Raw genomic sequence first — 23,895 nt, 5'->3', positions numbered from 1 at the left:
CTTCTAAGCCCCATGGTACTATCTCACACAAGGAGAGTAACAGAGTTCAAGTGTTCTAAGTTCCACTTTATGCTATACACTTGGAGTGCCTACTATATATACCAGGGACTATCTTCCTCACTTAGCAGGAACTGATACACTGTGAGTTTTCTATTCTATTCAGTAAAATTAAGTTCTTAATGTCATTCAATCATTGCTTCTGAGAAAAAAGAAGTTTCAGAAATATTATTTTAGGGGCAAATTTATTTTTAGTCTGAAAAGTTAATGGTACATCTTAGCAGTAACACTTGAACACTTGCTAAGGACTGTTACTGTTCGTTTTAATGAAGGCACAAAGCCCCAAAAAGTTATACTAAAACTAAGTACACAAAAAAGGCTGATGGTCAGAGACTTGTTCTTACAGGTCTTTTACTGTAGAGAGAGTAAGTTTCTTTTTTTTTTCTTTAAGAAAAGAAACAAAGACATGTTTAATGATTTAAAATATTATTAAGAAAGTGTGTGACAGATGGTAAAGCTGAGCAACATTTACTGCAATATTTAACTCAGATTCAGCTGACGCACCCCATTACATTTCATACAGAGCATTCTTATTATTGATAACTTGGAAATTGCAGATTCTTAACATGTACAAGTCAGATGGAACTATCAATAATGGTGAGTTAATTTATAATACAAATCAATTCTACATTCTATCCAAGTGGCAGCATCCTGTGTTAAGAGAATCAGTTCCTTTGTATATGCACGTTTCTGGTGAAACATAAATTCTGGGATTGATAGCAGATATTGGAAAGCTTATTCTTGTAAATTATCTATATTTTGAAACCTCAAAATAAGCATTCTGTTCTGTGCCATGGAATCTTAACTACAGTAAAGGACATGTCAAGAAATAAGCTCTGCTATATACTTCAGGAAACCAACAGAAATCACATTTCATGTAAACTGTTTTGGCTCAAAGAATTAGCTTGTCACACTTGACAGATGCAGCAAACTGCAGTAATTTTTCTTTAAAGGTATAGCCAAAATTGATTTGGCAATTAAAAGCATGTGCTGGTAAAAGAAACCTACCAACAAGAAAACATAAAAGACTGTATTTATAATCATATTTTTGGTTTTATACTTCACCGAAATCTGACATGCTTTATCAAGATAAAGGATGAGCTCTGTATATCTTTCTAAATTTTCTTTTTCTCTCACTCCACTTAGAGAATTACATAAGTGTGGCTGTTACAGGATATCTAGCCACCAAAGAATCATTTGTTCAGATAGAGACAGCATAGCTGGCGTTATATATTAGAAGTCTTGCCAGATGTCCTGGCAATGTTCCAAAAAGGATGATGACAGTCATTGCACTAATTCTCAGGAACTGCACATAAAGATAATACTTTCCAAATTGAGAGTGAATGAAACTCACACTTTCAAAATCCATTATCAAAATAAATGCTGGCAACAGATCCTAACCAGAGAAAATAATCAAGAGAAAAGAAATGAAACAAAACAAAACAAAACAAAACAAAAAAAGCAACCAGCCAGTATTTGTTCTTTCCAAGTTGTGGAAGGATTTTTGTTTTAATCTAGAGGCTATATGGGTCAAGTAGAAAAGCAGAAAGGTGTAAATAAGGAGAGACAGGAGAAGGAGAAGTGCACATGAGTAAAATTCAATGAAACATGTGTATGAAAACCTTGCAAATAAAATTATTTTAAAAAAGAAAAAGGAATTAAAAATAGAGAGCATTTGTACTATAAAGACCTTGAGGCAAGTACTTTAACATATTCCACATTAGATCTCAAGCATGGAGTATAATTTTTGGTTCATAAGTAAACGAATGATATCATCTGAAAAATGAACAAAAGTTATTGCGAATAATCCAACTCTTGTGCGTGTGTGTGTGTGTGTGTGTGTGTGTGTGTGTGTGTGTGTGTGTGTAGGGTGTGTGTGAGAGGTGGAACCTAGGCAATCACATTACCAGAGATTTACATAGTGGCCTTCAAATACACACATACATGCATATATGCAAACATACATACACACATACATATACACACACCTCTACTGCTTTATTGGAGAAACAAATGTTCTTTGAAAAGAACCCAACTAGGCTTATTTGTTCATTGGTTTCATGCATGTTTTGTTTGATTTGGTTTTTAACAGCAAGTTTCAAGTTGAAAGCAGGGAGAAGCAAGAGAAATCAGACAGTGATGCTGTATAGCTTATTCCTACATCCTGACTTTTTGACAAAGAAGCCAAAAATGCAAAATGGAAAAAAGAAAGCATCTTCAACAAATGGTGCTGGCATAACAGGATGTCAACGTGTAGAAGGCTGCAAATAGATTCATGTCTGTCACTGTGCACAAAACTTAAGTCCAAGTGGATCAAAGACCTCAACATAAATCCAGTTACTATGAACCTGATAGAAGAGAAAGTAGGAAGTAGTCTTGAATGCATTGGCACCAGAGAGCACTTTCTAAATATAACACCAGTAGCACAGACACTGAGAGAAACAATCAATCAATGGGACCTGTTGAAACAGAGAAGCTTTTGTAGAGCAATGTATATGGTCAACAAGACAAAGTGTCAGCTTACAGAATGGGAAAAGGTCTTCACCAACCCCACATCTGACAGAAGGCTGATATCCAGAATATATAAAGAACTCAAGAAATTAGACATCAAAATGCCCAACAGTCCAATTAAGAAATGGGCTATAGAACTAAACAGAGAATTCTCCACAGAGGAAGCTCAAATGGCTGAAAGACATTTAAGGAATTGCTCAACATCCCTAATTATCCGGGAAATGCAAATCAAAACGACTCTGAGATAGCACCTTACACCTGTCAGAATGGCTAAGATCAAAAGCACAGAAGACAGCTTATGCTGGAGAGGATGTGGAGCAAGGGGAACTCTCCTCCACTGCTGGTGGGAATACAAGCTTGTACAGCCACTTTGGAAAAAAGTACCAATAATGCAAATCTCATAACTCTTATTTCAAACCCAATTCTATCACTAATCAAAAGAATTGCCACACTTTAACAAAGTTGCAACTCAAAGCCATGACCTTGCAATCCAAAACCAAATCTTTTGGTATTAAAAAAAGACATCATTTTAATACCTAAACTGCCCACAGGTTGCAGGGTTGGTTTGTCCAGTATAACTAATTCATTGTACCTGCATTTCATTTTCATTTTGAAAGACTGATCCAGTGTTTTTACAGCCCTCGATTAAGCTGTTTAAATAAAAAAGTAAATGTTGGAAGAGGAAACCATTGTAGTTAAGCTCTATGTAAACTAGTACTAGGCAAATCTCAGGTGGTTTCAGAGTTCGGTTTGGATAAATACCTAAATCTATTCGAACCTCTTTAGCTGAAAAATTCCAGCTCCCACAGGGTTAGCAGAGCTTCAGGTTTTGCACTGAATCTGACATAGCTTTTCAAAAAATACCCACATTCAATCCCTAGCTAATAGTAAAAGCAACTGAGGTAGGGGGAAAGTTAACAGACTTTCTCAAATATAAAATATCTTCAGTAGTTCGCTCAATATGAGAGATTTCCAACTCCAACTTTAAAATTCCACTAGAAATCTAAGTCTAGTAAGGGCAAAGACAAGAAACTATATGCACTGGAACTGGTACTTAACATCTAACTGTTGAGAACTCCAACTGTCTCAACTGTTTTAAGTATCTGCAAACAAGCAATAATTAATCTTCACCTGTTCAGTGAAGTCCCCCCCCCCCGTAGAATATGGACATTGAACCAAGAACCTCAGGCATGTTAAACAATCACTATACTAATATACTGTACCCACAGACAGGCCTGCAACTCCTCCTGCCTCTGTCTCTCTATTAGTTTAAATTATAGGGGTGTACCACTCTGCTAGGCTGAATTAACTCTCATCCATATTTCACCTTTCATCTCCAACATTAACTTTTTGAGAAGAAACCTGGTTGATGGAAGTGGCTTTCTTTATTAATCTCTTCTACATTTCCTCTCATACATGCATGTGCATTTATCTAATATTTATTTATTCCTTCAACCAGTTAATAACTCCAGGGTAAGGATTACATTTTTGTTGTTGCTGTTCACTACTGCATGTCAGCTAATGTAGAATTGCTTTCTGCCTAGAATGGAGAACTCCCTATGTAAATTTTAAGGAACACAGAAGCATTCTGTGTTGATTTTGGCCTGAGAGCCAAAGAAACAGTGACAATTGTTTTAGTTTCTAAAACACATTTCATCTGATGGTTTTCATTTAAGAGCGTTTCAGAATGGACATGATAGAATAGTTTTCTGAAGTTGTTCAGCAAAGATTGTCATAGCTGCATTACACTAAAAACTATAGGGAAATAGAATGCATTATAGAAAGGAATGAGATATTCTTCTGTCCCCAACAGACACACACACTTTTGTGTGCCTGCACCTTTCTAATCCTGGAATAGTTCTGAATTATTTGGACTACTAATTGGCATGGGGAAACAACATCCGATAGATGGGAACAGGGAAGGATGCCCATGATAACCTGTCAAATACTGATGAAACTCTTTAGGCCAGTATTCTTGATAATTTGGAATTTAGCCACTACTCTCTGCTACTAAAAATTCTTACTCCTCACAGTCAAATGGTCAAGTTGATGTTTTCTGAACACCCCTTTTTAATTGATAGAGGCTTTGATGTGTTTGGACTATACCTTTTCCTAGAACCTTCTTCTAAGTTTTCCCTCAGAAAGCATCTTCCCCTACTCTGAAATGTTACTAAAACCATGTATATGGAAATTATATAGATCAAAAACTTCTGTGGATCAACTAAGTTTCATTACTAAGTATAATGAATTATATGTAATCTATTTTCATTTATCATAGCTTTATCCTGTTTATTGTTGATTTTGCTTTCTAGTATAAGATTCTGAGAGGAAATATTCATGTTATATTTATGTTTAACTCATATTTCTAATGCTTTATACACAAGGTATAACCAGCCATGCAAGAATAACTAATTATGTGTGTGCAAAAGGGAAATGAAATAGAGCAGAAGGCAAAATCTATGTGTCAATTATGTGCTAATCTATGGATGCTTATGCAGATTTGTTAGATGACCCAACACATACCTAATCATACAGTACTTTAAAATGTTTAACTAATTCATCCTTTTTAACACACTTGATGAGTTTAAACTATCAAACCCCATAAAATGGAGATTACAAAATTAAACAAAGCTATAGGTATATTTATATGTTGATTGCTCATTTCAAATCTCAACTTCTGAGGTTTTCAATCTAATTTAGTTAGGAATGTCCCACCACCACCATCTTCCATGGTGATGGTTAAATGTAGAGCTTCACATACATTAGACCAGTGTTTTATCATTGAGTCATAACCTCACAACTCCAATCATTTTTAATATTCATTTAATTGGGAGTTGTGATGAGCTTTGGTTTATTCAACTAACAATGAATATTAAATGAATTGCTATGTACATTTGAACCATATTTTGGATGATCTATGAGAAGCCATAGAAAAATATTTTTCACTATCACCTTAATATGTCAGTAGAGGGCAAATCATACATTGGTTCATTCCCTAGAAATATAGTGTTTCTTACTATGGGCCTGGCCTGAGAATACAGATGATCACACAAATGTCAACATACTAAACATTTCTTTCAGGCAGACAATATGCCAATAAGTTTTAAATTTTATTTCTTCATTGGAGTGGCTCAAAAGCACAATATCTTCTGCTTATTAACACTTAATAACTTATAAAATGTCATATAATTAAACTCACACACTATGCTTTTATTCTTGTTTGTTCTTAACTGAATGTAAAGCTCTGTCACAGCCTACAGAGTGCTTTGCATTTGCTTTATCTGCTCCAGTTATATGGCACATAGCATATTACAAGGAACTGTTACAGCTACTTAATAAATATATGCTGCTTGACAAGTAGAAACACGTAAAGAAATGTAGTTTTGAACCTAGAGATATGTTAGTATACCAAATTCTTAATTATGTGTGACAATGGAGATAGTTAATTCACAACAAAAGATAATACTGATTTTAATTTGTTTTTGGAATATATTTTAATACAGAGCACCTCATTTGAGTTTCTCAGTTGCTTTGATAGTATATTTTCCAACCATATGAAGAAGTTGTAGTATTAATTATCAACTATGCTCAAAGCTGGGATGCTATATAACCAAGCAAAAATGTGGTAAGGGAAATTTAAAATGTATGTTGCACTTTTAGACTACACAGTTTATACTGATTGTAAACTTGACAGTATTTAGAGATATCTAGTAGGTCAAGCTATAGACATACCAGTTAGAGAGTACCAAGATCTGGATAACTGAAATAGAAAGACACACTATAAATATTGGTGGCACAATACCAGGGTCCAGAGTCCTGGACTGAACAGAAATGAGAAGGATAGCTGAGCACAAGTATCCATCTTCATTTTGGCTTCTTGAATATGGGTTTGATAAGACCACTTGCCTTGACATTCCCATTCATGATGACGTACATCCCAAAACTGTGAGTCAAACTGAACCCTTCTTTCCTTCAGTTGTGTTCATCATATATTTAGTCACATAGAAAGTACCTGGTATACCAGAATTATTTTTTTGGTGCCAGTTTTACCTCCCACACTGCATGATTTCTTGAAAGGAGGAAACATAATTTCATTTTACAGGTACAATAAAATGTTGAACATTATCTTTCATATAGGACAGAAAACTATTCAATTCAATTAGTTGACTCTTTTTTTTTTCTACAAAAGGGAAATGGTAGATATTCCTTTAAGACTGAAGATCTGAACACTATATGCATATTTTGACTCTTACATAAATTTTCTACATTTGGAGGAGTGCACCCTTTTCTTTCAATTATTGTAAAATCAAAACAAGCAGACTCAGAATTTAGTTTTAGAAAAATGAATAAAACTTAGCTAGAATGAAGTCTAACAGCCTGGCATCATGTCACTTGTCTGTAATTTCAACATTTGACAGGTATAGGAAGCGGGGTCACATGTCAGACATGAGCTGTCTCAAAAAAATTGGTATCTAAAAGACCTTGACTCTAAGCAATTCCTGGAGGAAAAGAATTTATTTCCCATTAGTAAGATTATAGGGCAGAATGATAAATGGCATGTCTATATAATTTATCATTTAAAGACTCATTGCTTTGTTTATATGTGTGTGCATATGTCTGTGTAAGTATATACATACATGTATATGCAGATGCATACATTTGAAATGTGTAGAGACCAGATGGTGGGGTCAACTTTCTATTTATTGGAGGCAATGGTCTTTCCCTGATAGAGAGCCTTATATCTTGACTAGGATGATCAGATCCATTTTTTCATCTGTGTACAAAATATAAATAGATGCTTTACATTCTGGACCAGACCCATAGTAAATGAATCTTGGTATCTACTCAGACAACATCAATTGTATAGGTCCAATTCTCCTTTTAACTACCACTAGAAAGCTTGTCTAAAATCTTATTAATATTTTCATTGATTTTTTTCCACTGTTACCCTTAAATGAGTAACTAATATGTAATCTTCACAAGTTCCAAAACATGTCTTATATAATATATATATATATATATATATGTGTGTGTGTGTGTGTGTGTGTATAATCATAACACACACACATATAGGCTAAGCAACAATAAATCACATATTTCCATTCCTAGAACCACAAATGCATTTGCACAATGTAATAATTTATCTTTTAATTTTTGCACTACAGTAGTGTCATTACTAAATATATTCCCTTGCTTTTTACATTTGTGTTTAAACATTTATTTATTTGTATGTGTGTATGATGTGTGTGTGTGTGTGTGTTTGTGTGTGTGTGTGTAGACAACAGGTGTCTTGTTCTATGACTCTCCAACTTATTCCCTTGAAACAGAAACTCTAACTGAGCCAGAAGCTAGGCTGTTGGCCAGAATGCCCCAGTGATCCTACTGTCCCCACCCCCACACTGTGGTAGAGTTATAGGTCTACATGTTCATATATGGGGTTTTACATAGGTTCTGGGATTTCATCCTAATGATGCATAGCAAGAGCACTTATCCATTAAGCCATTTTCCCCAGCTGAAATTCATTTTATTAATTCTTTGAGAATTTTACAAGTATATCTTGATCATATTCACCCCCATCTCTTCTCCTTAACTCTTCTCATATCCACCCTTACTTCTTTATCCACAACTTAATGACTTAATGTATTCTTGGTTCAAAATTCCAGGAAATCAACAATTTTACAAGTCACACACACACACACACACACACACACACACACACAGAGAGAGAGAGAGAGAGAGAGAGAGAGAGAGAGAGAGAGAGAGAGAGAGAGAAAGAGAGGAGAGAGAGATTAATTGCAGTATCTCTACAGAGGATTTTTTTTTCCCTTGGACACAAAAGACTGCAAAGTAAAAAGCCCAGTTACAGGTGTAGGATATCTGTCTTCAATTGGTATCCCAAAGAAAACCTCCTCAAACAAAATAGGCTATTCCTCTAGTTATTGCTTGCCCACAAGAACTTGTTGGTAAGACCCAATTGCTGAGGATAGCACACACATTGGTCAATGGACATGTAGAAATCAAGTTGTTACTGATCAGGAGGCTTCCTTCCTGCTGGCTAGCTTGCACAGCCCTAGAAGGTGTTATTCAGGCTGCTGGGGCAGAGGTGGGGGGTCATCAATACTCTAAGCCAGATATAAAACCTGTGAATTGCAATAATGACCAGCATGACAAGATATGACAATGTGTGCAATAGTGGCACAAATATTTTCGAGACAACTAACTGCTTTCAGGTTAGATTTAATGTCATTTGTTTTTTAATCACCACGCAATAAAATGAATTTACTACCTGTATCATAAAGTTTAAAATAAAATTAAAATAACAAGAAGTGTTCAACAAAAGCTTGCTATACATACCTAAGGTATATCAGGAAGTGATACACTGATAACTGAATAGTTGTTTCCTATAAGGAAAAAATACTGATTTGCCTTTCTACATTATGAAAATAGTATACATTTGAGGGTTTTCTGTAAGAGTGTTTTTAAAGAGACATACTAATATTACTATTATTACCTATAAAAACTGTATTTAACAACACAAACGTCATAAATAATTGATAGTATTTTAGTCATTTTTAAATTAATGTAAAACTAAACCAATTCCTAGATCCTTTACTATATCCAACTTGTGATCCTATATTTTAGGTTTATGATTAGATACATGCATACTCTAGTATATGTAAATTATACACACAAAGTAATCAAGTTAGATGAAGTATATTTTAAGGTTTTTTCTATTATTTCCATTTAATATGAATGAATCCCAAAGACAGGTTTTCATCTCTTAAAATGTAGTTTCTGGTGGCAAGAATGATGAGAAATTGTCAGGTTGAGGGAACATTAACTCTTTTAGACAAATTAAGTCCTGTTTCATGTTCTGAAAAAGATGGTTTCCCAGATGCGTCTCCTGTGGCTTGAAAGGGTTTATGCACCCTTTAACCAGCAATACATTCTCTTCTCACCATTACCATCATGCACCAAATGTCTATCAAATTCCCTGGACAATGTTTGAAAAATGGAGTTCGTGCTCAGTGTAATTTCAGACTGAATTTCAAATGAGCAAGGCTCATCAAACAGAGAAGTCCTGTGCACACAGACTCCCCAAAGCACAGGCTCCATTCAAAGACTTCCTTAGAAGGCAATTTCTACAGAAGTGTTGGTTAAGAGATAATTTTTAATACAGGCACTTTAAAAGCAAAACACCCTACAAGATTAACATTAGATAGGTACTAGGGTCCTTTCTTGGGAAAACTGAGGCCATCTTAGAATAACAACCCAATATTCTCTATTTACTTGGCAGAATGTTAAGTTTCGTATCATATACTGAGCTATAACTTATTTCAAAAAACAAAGCAAAAAAAAAACCCAAAAAATATTTACTAAGCACTTAACTTTCTAGAAAACATCACGCTAGACTTGTTTCCAAATATTTAAAGATGAAAAGGAATGCATCTCTTAAAGATGTTTATGAGCCAGTGTGCAAAGCAGGCATGTACATAAACAGAGTACAGGCAAATGAGCAAGTAAGATCATCAAAGTATTAAATTATTATGAGAACACAAGGGACAAGGAAATTAATTTTGATTGCTATGTTTAGGAAAGGCTTTCTGGAGGAGATGGTGTAAGCAAGCAGCTAATATTTAAATTAGTTTACAATCTTTTCAAAAAGAATATTTTTCCCACTTGAGAGAGGCTGTAAGAAGGCAATAAAACAGTTTCACAGGAAACACATGTGGAATTCATCTCAGATTTATGAACCTCTCTGAACTCAAGGGTGGTGTAACATCACGGTTAGGAACATGTGTCCTGATGTCTGAAAGACCAAAATTTGGATCAAAATGCTCACTACCATATATTACGACTTCCATGATTCAACCACATGGTCGATCCATTCTAGTCTTCTCATATTTAAATGAGTTTAATTAAAATGAGACTAATAATAGTACTTCACTTAAAGGATTTGCGTTGGAGATTACTTAAGGCTGACATAACACACATACACACGTACATACACACAAAAAGAGGGGGGAGGGAGGGAGGAGGGAGGGAGAATGAGCATTCCTAATCTAAAAATCTGAATTAAATAAAAAGTGCTGCAGAATCACGATCACTTTGAGCATTGACATGATGCTACAAGCAGAAAATTCCATACCTGATTTCATGGGAGAGGTCACAGTCAAAATGCAGGAATATTAAAAGTATCTTATGATTTAACTTCAGGCATACCATCAATCTGAAACCAAATTGAACTTCTCACTTAGACTTGGGTCCCCATATCACAAGGTATATGTTATGCATATACAAATATTTCTAAATCTTCAAACTACTGTGAAGCTTTAAACACTGTGGTCTCCAGCATTTCTTTTATGTCTATTTGTTATTTGTATATTCATAAAGCTAGTGTTAGGTATCAAAGAAACCTGGGACAAATGGCTCAGTTGCCTATTTAACATATCAAAGGGGAAACTGGCCACCAGTCTCTCCCAGTCTTTACAGAGTTCTTGCTCCTGAGCACTTCTCCTCCCAGCCAGCTACCCTAAATCTCTCCAGCTGCTGAGCTTCCCTTTGCTTCCCCTACTTCTCTTTCCTATATCACTTCCTTTGTGCTCTTGGTTCCTTCTCTTCCTCGACACACCCCTTTCTCTCTCATGGCCTGGTCTATTTCACCCAGTTCAGTCTGAACTCTTCCAGATGCCTCTGGCTGTTCTCTCCCTCATATCTATAATAAAACCTATTCTTCATCCATACCTAGGAGTAGTCATGTCTTCATTTTCATTCAGACAGGATCTCATCTAGCTCAGGTTGGCAGCGAACTCACTATGTAGGTGAGGGTAACTTGCAGCCTCTGATCCTCCTACTTCCACCTTAGGAATGTTTAAGTTGTGCAATGGACTGCTTAAAGCCTCCAGAAAGGTAGGCAGTCACTCCATCAACTTGTCTACATCTCCAGCTCTTAGTCTGGAGCACTTTATCAGGATGCTAAGCTATGCTCTATATAGCTGTATATGGTATTCAGTAAAGAGTGAAGGGACTCTTTATCAAAGTCGCTCTACATCTGCTTTTTTATTAGTTCTCATCTTTAGGCTGTCCATGGCCTAAAACAGCTCAGGTTTAGCAAGAATTATTCTATGTCCCTGTACCACTTCCATTGTTGGTATATGACCACTCTTCATGTGGCCAAATCCCTCATTCCCACCTTTTGTTTCTTAGTACTCCAGCCTGGCTTCTGGTGCAGCCAGAATCTCCATGCTCTTCACTTCAGTCTCTTACTGATAGTATGTCCTTAATTTCCATTGTGTTCCATGATTACAAATCTCCACTCGCCCTCGTGTACCCAGTTGCCCACTCATGTCTTTTTGCCCCTGAGGTAATAATTCATGAATAAATTTTGACTCTAAATAACTTATTTGGCTCTGGTTTTATTTCTTAATTGCTGTATCATTACTATTTAGTTGCCATTTTTAATTTTTATTGAGCATCATTACCTCCTACTAATGTTCTAATTTCATTTAGAGTCCCTCAGACCACAATGAACAGCCCAAGTATTTCAAAGAATTGTTTGGCTTCCTCATGCTGTGTAGAATCCAGAGTCTTGCACTGGTTGGACAACGTAATCTACCATGGAACTACCTACATCTTTGAATGAAAAAAAAAAGAAGAAGAAATAAAAGAGATGAAAGTACACATGACTGATCCTAGGTATAGTAGAGGAGAAAGTTTACTATAGGTATGTTGGCAAGCATAGCCAGAGGCAGGGACATGTGGGAGAGTCTAGAGTGGATATGACCCCAAGCCAGGCAACGTGGGGAGAGGGGCAGTGCTGTGGATATCGCTCTGTGTAAATAAAGTTCTGACTGGCCAGTGGCCAGGCAGGAATTATAGGCGGGACAAGAGAGAAGAGAATTCTGGGAAGTAGAAGGTTGGAGAGAGACACCGTCAGCCGCCGCCACGAAAAGCAACATGTAAAGACACTGGTAAGCCACAAGCCATGTGGCAAAATATAGACAGGCAGAAATGGGTTAATTTAAGATAGAAGAAGTAGATAACAAGAAGCCTGCCATGGCCATACAGTTTCAAACAATGTAAGTTTCTGTGTGCTTTCTTGGTTGGGTCTGAGCACTGTGGGACTGGCGGGTGAGAGAGATTTGTCCTGACTGGGCCAGGCAGGAAAATTCTAACTACAGGGTAGAGGAAGGAAGAGGGAAAAGAGGGTAGCAGGTGCAACAGCCAGGACGCCCAAACATACAAAGACAGTAAGCAACCAAAATGGTTGGATTATAGAGCAACCCTGCTCCCTGGGCTGGAGAGTACAGGGTATGCCAGTCATTACCTGTAACAAGGAGGGACTGCTAGGTGCAGGAAGAATTTCCAGGCCAGATCTGCTCTAATATGTTAAATAGGCACCTCAACCATTTGTCCCAGGTTTGAAACTTAATAACCCCCACTCCAAGTGTCTTTATTTTAAAAGAAGCACTATTTGGATTTTGAAAACAGTTTTCTTTTCAATGTAAACATTATGTCCATGGGTCTCCCTCATGCCCCTTAAAAGAAATAAAAAAAAAAATCCATACACTCTTCTATCCAAGCTGTTCAATGAAACAACAACAACAAAAAATTCTTATTTGCAATTTCCTAATTTTTTTTTAAGTTCACAGAGCAGTAGGGCATAAAGGCTAAGGACAGAGTCAGATGTGGTAACATTTCTCCAGTATAAACTGAAATTCAGTTTTTCTTTGTAAGACAGCAAATGTCCAGGGCTACAGTGTTCATTAAAACAGAGGAAAGAGGGAGAAAGATGTGCTCCTTGTTTTTGTTTTGTCAATCCATATGACATTTGCTTAACAAAGAATAGATTGCCACCCCACTAAAACCTATTATTGCCTTGTGCTAAAAGGCTATGGTGTGATACTTTTGGCTGAATAGTAACTGAATCTTTTTAATATATTTTAAAATATTCTCCTAATAGAGAAGAGTGTAATAAAAGTTAACATAATGTCAGTGCTGGGGTGACCCACAATCTGTTCAGAATTGTCTGGAAAGGACAATGTGCTTCCCCAGTAACTTCATTTGTAACTACTTCAAATGACTCTTCCCTCCACTATGAGGAAATCCCAGGTGTTGATAGTTAGTTGACAGGGTGTTAATGTCATTAACATTCTGTCAGCTCCTCTTGTCAATGTGTTAATGGTGCTCCTGCTGCTCAGTCACTCTCTGTCCTCCAGTTGGGGAAATGATTTAGCTAGCAGTCAATCAAAAAGCTAAGCTGATTTGGGGCCAGAGACAGCCTTGCCATTGACAAAAATCTCTGTGAGTAAATGTGGTAAGAAATTTGTCAACAGTACATAAGCAGTAAGGTCAACACTGTGATTAATGTGCTTTGTTAGACAGTTTTAGATGTTAAGGATGGACCACATACTTAAAAGTATAAGAAAGCAGGGAATGCTGGTCCACAGCTTTTAATCCTAAGCACTTCAGAAGCAGAGGCAGGCTGATCTCTCTGAGTTGGAGGACAGCCTGTTCTATGTAGAGAGGTTCAGGTAGGACAGGACTATAGTCAAACATTGTCTCAAAAATGAATAAAGACAAACAAACAAACAAACAAACAAAAAAGCCAGTTTGACTAAAAGTACAAACAGCTGTCTTTTTAAGAATGAGTTTCTTTCCTGCCTGAAAAAGCCTGGCACAGTAACTAAAATAATCCATTCATGGGAGCCTGAGAAGGGAAGAAGGGGGAGAGGGGACTATGAGATGAGAGCAAACGGGTTGCTTAAACTGTCTTTGGTTACAGGTGACATCAACCATCAATCATATCACAGGCAAGTAAAACTAAACCAAACAAATAACCTGACTCTTTCACAATCACAGTGCTGGCCAAGGTTGCAATGTTGGACATAGTATCAGTGACACAGGCCTAACATTGGCAATGAGTTCATTTTCAGAGCACTATCTCATGACTCTCAAGCATGGGTTATTTTTCAAAGAACAGTCAGTCAGATCTGATTCTGAACCTCAGCTCACCAATATCCTCAATAGGCTTCCAATACAGGCACAGAACTCCTGGTAACTTTAAAAGATGAAAAGAGATGACCTTTGAAATGAATTAAGAACATGGGACTATAGAAAGTAACTTTATGATTTACTGAAGCTATCTTGACAAAACTGTAGATTACCACACACACATAGGGACAGTTAATTTTATCAGTAGATACAGAAGCTGTTCCTCACTTAATAAACAGGAGCTTTAAAGGCATCAAATATATAAAATTAGGTCACTTGACAAATAGTAAACAATGAGAGTTAATTATCAACACTAATTATTTATGGGTTTCCATCCTTAAACAAGAAGATATCTTCAATTGGTACCGGCTTGCAGAGGAAAATTTGTCTTCTCCAATGTCATTTTACTGGGTATATTAATCCCACTTCAAGATAGGTCCCATACCCAGAATTATATGACCAACACAAAACAAACTCAAGGGTAATTTTATAGACCTTCTGTCTCAAGTTGCTTTGTCACAGTTTCTTGTCTTACTGGTCTTTTGCTTGTATAATTTTGCTTCAAATTTCGTGTTTTTGTAGAGTGTTTTTTGTGTGTGCATGTTTGTATTTATTGTTTGCTTTTTTTTTTTTAAAGAGAGAGAAAGAAAGGGTAAGGAGTTGGGTGCATAGGGAGGTAGAGAAGATCTGGGAAGAGTTGATGGAAGGGGAAATCCAGATCAGAATATATTGGCTGAAAAAAATTGTTTTGCACTAAAAAGGAGAAAAAAAAAAACAAACCCAAAACAAAGCTAACCAACCAACTAACCAAAAGCAAAACAAAACAAAACAGTACTATTCAATGATTTTTAAAAAAGAGGAAGAAAAACCAAAATAAAATAAAATCCTAGCAACCTATTAATTTCAATTCACAGTCTAAGGACTAGATGTACAGCTTGGTAGTATAGGACTTGATTAACATGCACACAGCTTAGAGGTAGATAACCAGTATCTCAAGAAAACAAATAACAACACCGAAGGATAAATATTTCTCTGACGGATGATCTTTCAATTTTATGGTTATAAAAAATGTGTATGCTGAATCTATTTATTTTCCTTTTTCATAGACTAATGCAGCTTAGGCTGGCCTTGATCCCCCGACCCACCTTCTTCCACCTTCCAAGTGCTAAGATTACAGATTTGGATATCATGCCTGGCTCTTTGTTTTATAATCCTATAAAATTAATTTCATTTGTTTTGTTCCTCTCATTTGTAGGATGAAGAAAATACCTCCTCCAAATATGTTACCTTTAGGTTATTTATATCTTCTATGTGAAAATATCTGAGATTGAGTAATTCATAATAGAAATTTCTCATAGTTCTGGAGGCTAACAATCCAGGATGAAAGCATCAGCAATTTCATATCTGGTGGTTAATGGTTTGAGGCTTTCTGTTGAGTCCTCCTATGGCAAAGACACCAAAAGCAAAATGGTCTCTCTCTCTCTCTCTCTCTCTCTCTCTCTGTGTGTGTGTGTGTGTGTTCGGGTGGATCTGAGCTCTTTTTTTCCTCTAGTGTTTTTTTTTATAAGGAATGGATTTCACATATCAAAGAAGTGTTCTTATCCTAACATCTAATCAGTTCCAAAAGGCACCACCCCTTTATACTATTATACTGCAGATCATGTGCCAACAGGAACTATGGATGGGACCCAGATATTCATGCCATTGCAAGAGAAATAATGAGTGTTATAAATTGAAGGAGACGGAGGTAAACTCAGAAGGCAGAACCTTCTGAAGTAGGTCACAAAAATATAATTGCTTAACTCTTCATCTCAGGAACAGGCCATAAAGAGCTACAAGGATCATTCTCCTTGTCTTTTCTTTGTCCTCTGATATGTGACATGTGTCCTGCCCTCTACTCAGAGGTAAGGAATGTCATGTAGAGAAGCCCAGAAGTATCTGAACAAACATCTTGCTAAATCATCTCTCACCCCACCACCCCAACTTATTACACTTGGATCACATCCTTTTGTCTTCACTTTGGACTTCTATGTAATTGTCCATTAAAAAGTCCTCCTTCACTCTTTTATTCCCCGAGGGCTTCCTCCTATAGCAGTTTTTATTTAATGAACACATTTATTAACTTCATAGCTCCTCTTTTAATTTGTCTTTTTACAGGTGTGTTAAGCTGTGCATCGTGCAATGGGTGAGGAAAGAGATTTTTTTCTTCCCTACACTATTTTATTCTGAAATAGAAATAAGAAACAAAAGTGACACATTTTGTTATAAAGCTGTTGGGTTCAAGAAGCTAGAAGTAGAGCAATTCTATCACAGGAGAACATTTCCTTTTAATTTTTTGAGACAACGTCTTAAGATGTATCTCAGGCTGGACTGGAATGTACTGTAATCCTCCTGCTATAGGCCTAAAACCACTGGGATTTCAAGCTTGTGTCACCACACTGGTACCTTGAGAGCTATCTATTTTTCTAGCTTTACACAAAACAATTACTTTTGAATGAATGAATCATAACTTAGAAAACTGAGCATAGTTTTTTAAATGAAAGAATACCTGATAAGATTTATATGGAGAATATTTTTTAGAAATAATTTTAAGGAAACCTGACTACTTCTTAACAATATTTTTCTAGATGTGAAAAGTCAAAGAAAGGGCTTGGATTCCCTAATTCCCAATGACTTTACAAATATTTGCTGAGTGTCTACATTGTGCTAGGTGGGAGACATTTAGTAGGTACAAAGAGGTTAACAAATATGATATAATCTCTGCTAAAGGAACAGTATATAGAGAGTATGTAAATGCCAGTATGTAATAACTTGCCATATATTTCGTGATATGAACTGCAAAGTAACAGTCCTGTACATTTCAATACATTTCCAATCCCCTTGTGGACAAACAGTCACACTTTAGTACCACTTAAAGAATAGCTGTTCATCTGTAACATACAGATATAGAAGGCCCACATTTCCATTTTAAAATGATTAATTACATGCATAAAAAGAGAAATAAAATAGGAAGAACAAGCCAAGTTCGTGGGGGTTTGAAATTAGTTTGTTTTTTCTGTTTTTGTTTTTGTTTTTGTTTTTTCAAAATGACCAACAGAGACTCAATATTGCAAGCTGTTTTGTGGACATAAGCCAACTGTAAAAGAAAATACTCCACAGAACAAGGGGATCACAAATTAACTTTTAAAGATATGAGACAAGAGTCAAAATGAAAGGTGAAAAAATAAAAATAAATCTAGTCACAAATGAAGTAAAATTTTCATAATAAGTGTCTCAGTGTCATGACAAGATGAGGAGTGCCTGCCTGCAATGGCTCACAAACTTCTTCATCCAATATTCCTATTTACAAATGTAACATCACTAAAGGACCATATGGCATTATTTTATGAGGTGAACAACTAAGAGTGGAAAATAATTTTTTATATATGCCAAGTACCAGTCTTAAGTAATTCTTTGGTACATTGCCATAATGTCTAAGTTGCATAGGAAAGAAACACAGGAAAGGAGAAAAAGGTTTAACCTTGAAAGAAGGTGACTTCCATATAGTTGTTGAAGGAATTTACTTATTATCTGATAAAGAAACTGCAGTATTTATTCCCTCTAGAGATATAAACTAGTGAATCAATCTGCAGTTCAAGATACTTATTTAAACCCAGAGGAGGAGGATATGGCTTTTACTTCTGAAAATCCAGAATAGAAAAAAAAAATCAGCTCTGAATGTAGTTTATCTTCAGCCAACAGCTTGAACATTAAACAATTCAAACTAAATGTAGTTTCTCACATTCTCCTTTCAATACATACATATATGCATATATGTGTGTATATATTATGATATGTATGTAATTATCAGTATATTGTATGTAAAATATGAGTCTGCTAAATGTTTATGTAGCAAGAAACATTTACTTTTTCTTTATACATATATTATAGTTGATTTAAATACATCAGCTACTAATCATTTTGTTTCTCATTCCATCCATATATCTATCCATTTATCTTTCAGTCAACTCATTGCTTCTCAAAATGCAAATATATCCTCAAAATATGCACATAAATATGCCCAAAGAAGAAAGAAAATTATAACCCCACCCTCCAAAATCATTTTCTTAGGCTGATACTTTCCTTAAGAATTTGGTTACAAAAGAGGATTATTTGCTTTGTTTTTCCAGGTATAATCAGACCTCCGAAGACTTACCTTGCATATCTTGTGGGCTTTCAAATAAAATTTGTCTTTGAGAAATGGCAATTTTTTGCTGAACTAATTGTTCCCTTGCTTACACTATCAGGTTCAAAACATTGTGAAATGAAATTTATGGTGCTAATATAAAAAGCAGCTTACATCAAATTCATCGAGTGTTGTAGACTAGTGAGTCTAGAACTAACCACACAGTAAATAGATTAATAAACAGCTACATAGACAAACATATAAACAAATGTTTAAATAAATAAAGGATATCATCATCTTTTCCAAAAACTTATCATGGTGACTTTCTGCTTTGGGGAAGTTCTTGATGTCCCGCTCCAAATGAAGAATGTTTTGTTCCATTGCTGCAAGGTTGCTCTTGAGAATTTGAGCTGAAACTAAAGAACAATGTACAAAATGATTAGAATCTTTTACTAGGTATTCCACAAAACAACTGAAAACAGTATCTGCTAAAGGATTTTTTTAAATGTGGAGAATTTCTCCACGAAGTCATTTCACATTTTTCTGAATTACAGCTCATAAAAATTCTACTCTCTATGAAGTAAATGAAAATGTGTAATGTAATATACCAAATCATCATATTTAATACGGGAATGTCACCATTTTACTCAGCCATTAGTTTAGATGAACTCATTCCTTTTTAAATTTATTGATGGAACACCTAATATTTTATTCTTTAAAATCTAAATTGAAGACTAAAGAGAAAAACTAAGGTTCAAAGAGATCTTAACTTATAAATGTGTGTCCCTGGTTGCATAAATGATTTAAAGTTAAATTATAAAAAAGGATAAAATGTTTTCTTTTCCTTTTGGAAAACCTAGAGTTTAATAAACCAACACCTGTGGAAAAATTTCTATCTTTAAGATTTGATACTCAATAGAGACATGTAAAGTAACTCTTGATACAGAAGGCGAGTGGAGAGCAAACCCTAGTGAATACATATGCACATACATACCCACAAAGATTCAACATGCCCTCAAGCACTATCATCATTTGCTTTAATTATCCCTAATATTCTCTGCTCTTTTCCTTTTCTCTCATTGACAACTAATAATTTTTAGTGTTGTATCCAAACTGCTCCTAAATACATGTACACTTACTGGATTTCTCATGGTGCCGTCATTTCAGGAGTACATTAAAAAAAGAAGAATAAAGAAAAAAATCTTGTAACTATTTTCTACAACATTACTGTATTTTGAATTGTGTACAAAGACACTTCTATCAATATTAACAAAATCTGATGATGTTCTAATTGAGGAGACAAAGGAAGGGTTTCAACTTGATCCATAGCCTGTGATACCGCTTTTTAAATCCATACTTCTGAAACACTGTTCTCATTAAAGACTACAAAACACAAATAGAAAAGCACAGTTTTTATTCTAGTAAATTTTGTCTGTTTCAGAGACATGTCAGCATTACAATGAAAAATTTAAGAGACTGACTAAATCAACCCTCTGGCAAATTTCAGTCAGATTATTCTGATCCAAATTCATCACCCTGACAAGCTTACCTTTATAATTCAACAAGGAGAAATCAACGTAATATACATGGAAGTTCAAAAGACTGAAAATTAAATACTAACACTGAAGGTTATTTTTCTATTAATCTGTCAGTATAAATAGTTCTGTCCAATACAGTTCCATTTGTTTACATCTGACAAGTTGGAATGTATTCTCTAGGGAGAAGTTGAAGAACTGTTCTGCTAATGCTATAGGAATCACTGCTTATAAAGGATGAGTTTACTGGGAAGCAAATCACTCTGATTCTAAAACTGAATATTTATCATTTATGTTCTTTCTCTGTAGTCTCCCCAACTATTCAAAGGTTTCTATTTTCCCATCCTAAGCTATTTACTGGAAAAACAAAAGATGTGAAATTGACTAGATATTTGGTCACTCAGGTTACAAGAAGATGGCAGGTGTGTGTGTGTGTGTGTGTGTGTGTGTGTGTGTGTGTGTGTGTACACTAAAACAGTAGTCTAAACTATAGAGCAAAGGAGCATCCTGATTATGAAGAGTAAGAGAGGGAGCAAAAACAGGCCTCCACTCCCAATGTACTACGTGGAGCACAGGCGTTTTCTTCTTCCTCTCACAGATCTTTACAATTATCTAGTTTTTACCAAATCAACTAAAGGACAATGCTAAGGCTTGGGCTATTAATTTTCTTAAGAAAGCTCCCATGTCATACTAAATTTGCAATATTGTGTTAAGCTATGTTTTCTTACTGAATTGTGAATAAACTAGTATTTCCAGAAGGGCCTTACCTATTTTACATGTTAGATCCTCAGTTCCACATAAATTTGTCCAGATCGGTTCTTATTAATAAAAACAAACCTGGAACCAGTTATTGGGGTGAATGTTGGAAGATGAGAGAAGCAGAATAAACCACAGCTACCTCACCTCACCAATTCCTCAGCTGACCCTGTTTCCTTAAACTGGAAGACTCTGTGTTCTCATCCAAATGGATCTCAGCTGAACCCTAGTTCCTGGTCCTCATGCCTTATATACCTTTCTGCTTCCTGACGTCACTTCCTGGGATTAAAGGCGTGTGTCACTATGCCTGACTGTTTCCATTGTGGCTTTGAACTCATAGAGATCCAGAGGGATATCTGCCTTGGGAATGCTCGGATTAAAGGTGTGTGTGCTACCATTTTCTGCCCTCTTATCTAGTGGCTGTTGTGTTCTCTGACCCCAGATATGTTAATTAGTGTTCAGAATATATTGGGGAACACAATATCACCACATTCACCTATATTGTTCCTTAATTTGTCTTATAATTTTATTAAATCTTGAGCTGTGGCTGGGGATCAGAACTAATATTGTTGGTATGTTGAGTACTTTGACCTCAGGAGATTGAAAGACTTCAGAAACAACCACTCTTTGATCTCCTATCCTGACATCTCCAGAATGAGAGTTACTGAATCTAACTTTCCTCTCTCCAATGCAGCTAGCTCATAGAAAGTAGAAATCTTCTTCCTCAAAACAAGTTATAGTATCTAGAAAGGTCCCTGTACCTCTCTTTTCTCTTAAAGTCTTTTATTTGAGAGGGGTGATGCTTCATACAAGGTCTTGATGTGTTGTCGCTCCATTCTATTAGCATGGAATTGTCTAAATGACACTTCTACATGGATCTCTATTTCTAAAGGTTCCCATATCTTAACAAATGTGTTAATTACCTCAGCTATGCATATGTATGTAGGCATTGATCATGAATACCCTTATAATGGATGAGCTTAAAGCCTTTCCTCATTCTGCCCCCATGTAGGATGGTAATCACAATGATAAGACAAATTCTTAAGTCTTTGCTTTTCCTTTAGTATTTATCCCTTATACTTTATATATAACACTCGATGAATGATTATTGAATTAATGTGTATATTTTAAGAAATACTGCTTCATATTTATGCCCATTTCTATAACTAAGATTTTGGCAGAGGTTACATATGATAATGATTGGCAGTTTGTCAATCAACTATTATGCAACTATAAAAAATGTGTAGAATTGAAACTGGACTATAAATACACATAAGATGGAGATCTGCAGGACATACTTAGACAATGGGAAAGAAAAAAGGAAAGGAAGAAAAGTAATGGAACCCTTTATTAGTTTCTCTGTACTACATTTATAATGAATTATTAATATTGTAACTGAACAAAAGCATTAAATGCTTGAGACATACTGACCTGGTAATTCTACTTTACATGAAAATATAAGCATTGTAAAATTACATATTTTTCTTTGCATTGAGGAAAATCATTTTGACTTTGACTTAGAAGTATATAAAAGGGAAATCACAAAAAAGTCATTTATATAGTTTAGGTCTTTATAAAACAGAGCCTATGCTACAGTTTACTTATTAGTGTTTTATTGAGTTTGGAGGTGAGAGTGATAATTCCAGAGAAACAAGCATGAAGAATAAAAGGAAGAAAAAATAGAAGAGGCTTAAGTTACAGAGCTGGCCATAGTTTTACAACAACTACATCTCACTGCTTAGTTTCTCAATGTCTATCCATTACTCATGATTGTATGAGCATGAGACCTATACTATCGCTTGGGAGACCCATGCTTAAAAGACCACTGGATTTGTTTAGTGGTTTGAAGTTACTATTTTCAAAAGTAATAAATTTTCATTTCCAGCCCCCATCACCATTTTCACCTTGGGTTTTACAAATTATATAGTTGATCTTTGCCTCCATATGCAACAAAAGTATCTTAGAAGAGTTGCCTGGAGGGAATATCCATTTCACACACTTGCTAGCTTCTATCAACAAACGTTTCCAGGGCTATTAACAGACTGCTTTAGCCTGGTTTGGAGTTGCATGGGCACATATGGTACCAAAGGGAGACCTAGGTAATCTAGGGTATACACATATTAGATCTAGAACATAGTATTCCTTATAATTACAAACTTAGTTAGTTTGGGATATATATGACAATTTATAACACTATTTTTTTAATATCTTACCCCAATCAGCATACTTAAACTCTTACCCATTAGTCCTAAATCTGCTATGCAGAAACAGTAATCAAGTCTACTCTTGATTTTGCAGGGAAAGCATTGGTTACATATTTTCAATCTAGTCAAGATACAACCAGTTTCTTCAACTAGTCTTCTTATGATATTAAATTCCTTGTATATGCCATTATCTTCCCCTCTGTAGCCTACTTTCCAGTATAAAAATTCTACTGTATATAAACAGTGTATTCACAATCTAAGACAATAAAGAGACATCTCCCTTACCTCTTAGCCCTACTGTGCTCTGATTTAATTTAATATTAGTAGTTTTTCTAACAAAGTGAACTAAATTTAATTTGTGCTTTTGGTACACAGATTTCACAAGGTAAATGGAATTCTAGATCTGGGAAGCAATGATAATTACAGCAAGGAATAATCAATTTGTTAGGAATATAAGGAAGTTCAAATTTAAAGAATATTTTTGGAAACTAAACCACGTATAATAGTCCCTGCGGACATTTAAAAGTTATTGTGTCTTCCTAGAGTTTTATAACACACTGCTATAATCTTAAAAATTAAGAGCTGGAGTCAATGAGATAGCTCAATGGACAAAATGTTTGCCACACAGGACTGACAATCTGAGTTCAATTACTGGAAGCCACATAAAAAGCCA

The 23,895-nt window shown here is 35.4% G+C and overlaps 1 protein-coding gene across 4 annotated transcripts in view; it reads right to left on the bottom strand.

Moving 5' to 3' along the window:
* Positions 1-23,895, bottom strand: part of Diaph2 (diaphanous related formin 2) — a 747,093-nt gene that overhangs the window by 260,692 nt on the left and 462,506 nt on the right. For all 4 annotated transcript variants that reach the window (XM_036175402.1, XM_036175403.1, XM_036175404.1 and 1 more), the window contains one exon: positions 19,019-19,143. In XM_036175402.1, coding sequence (XP_036031295.1) covers positions 19,019-19,143 — 125 coding nt within the window. The remainder of the gene's footprint in view (positions 1-19,018; positions 19,144-23,895) is intronic.

Source organism: Onychomys torridus, chromosome X, assembly GCF_903995425.1.
Source record: "Onychomys torridus chromosome X, mOncTor1.1, whole genome shotgun sequence".
Lineage (NCBI taxonomy): Eukaryota > Metazoa > Chordata > Mammalia > Rodentia > Cricetidae > Onychomys > Onychomys torridus.
Note: the sequence above shows the minus strand (reverse complement) of the source record. Positions and strands in the feature narration are given on the sequence as shown.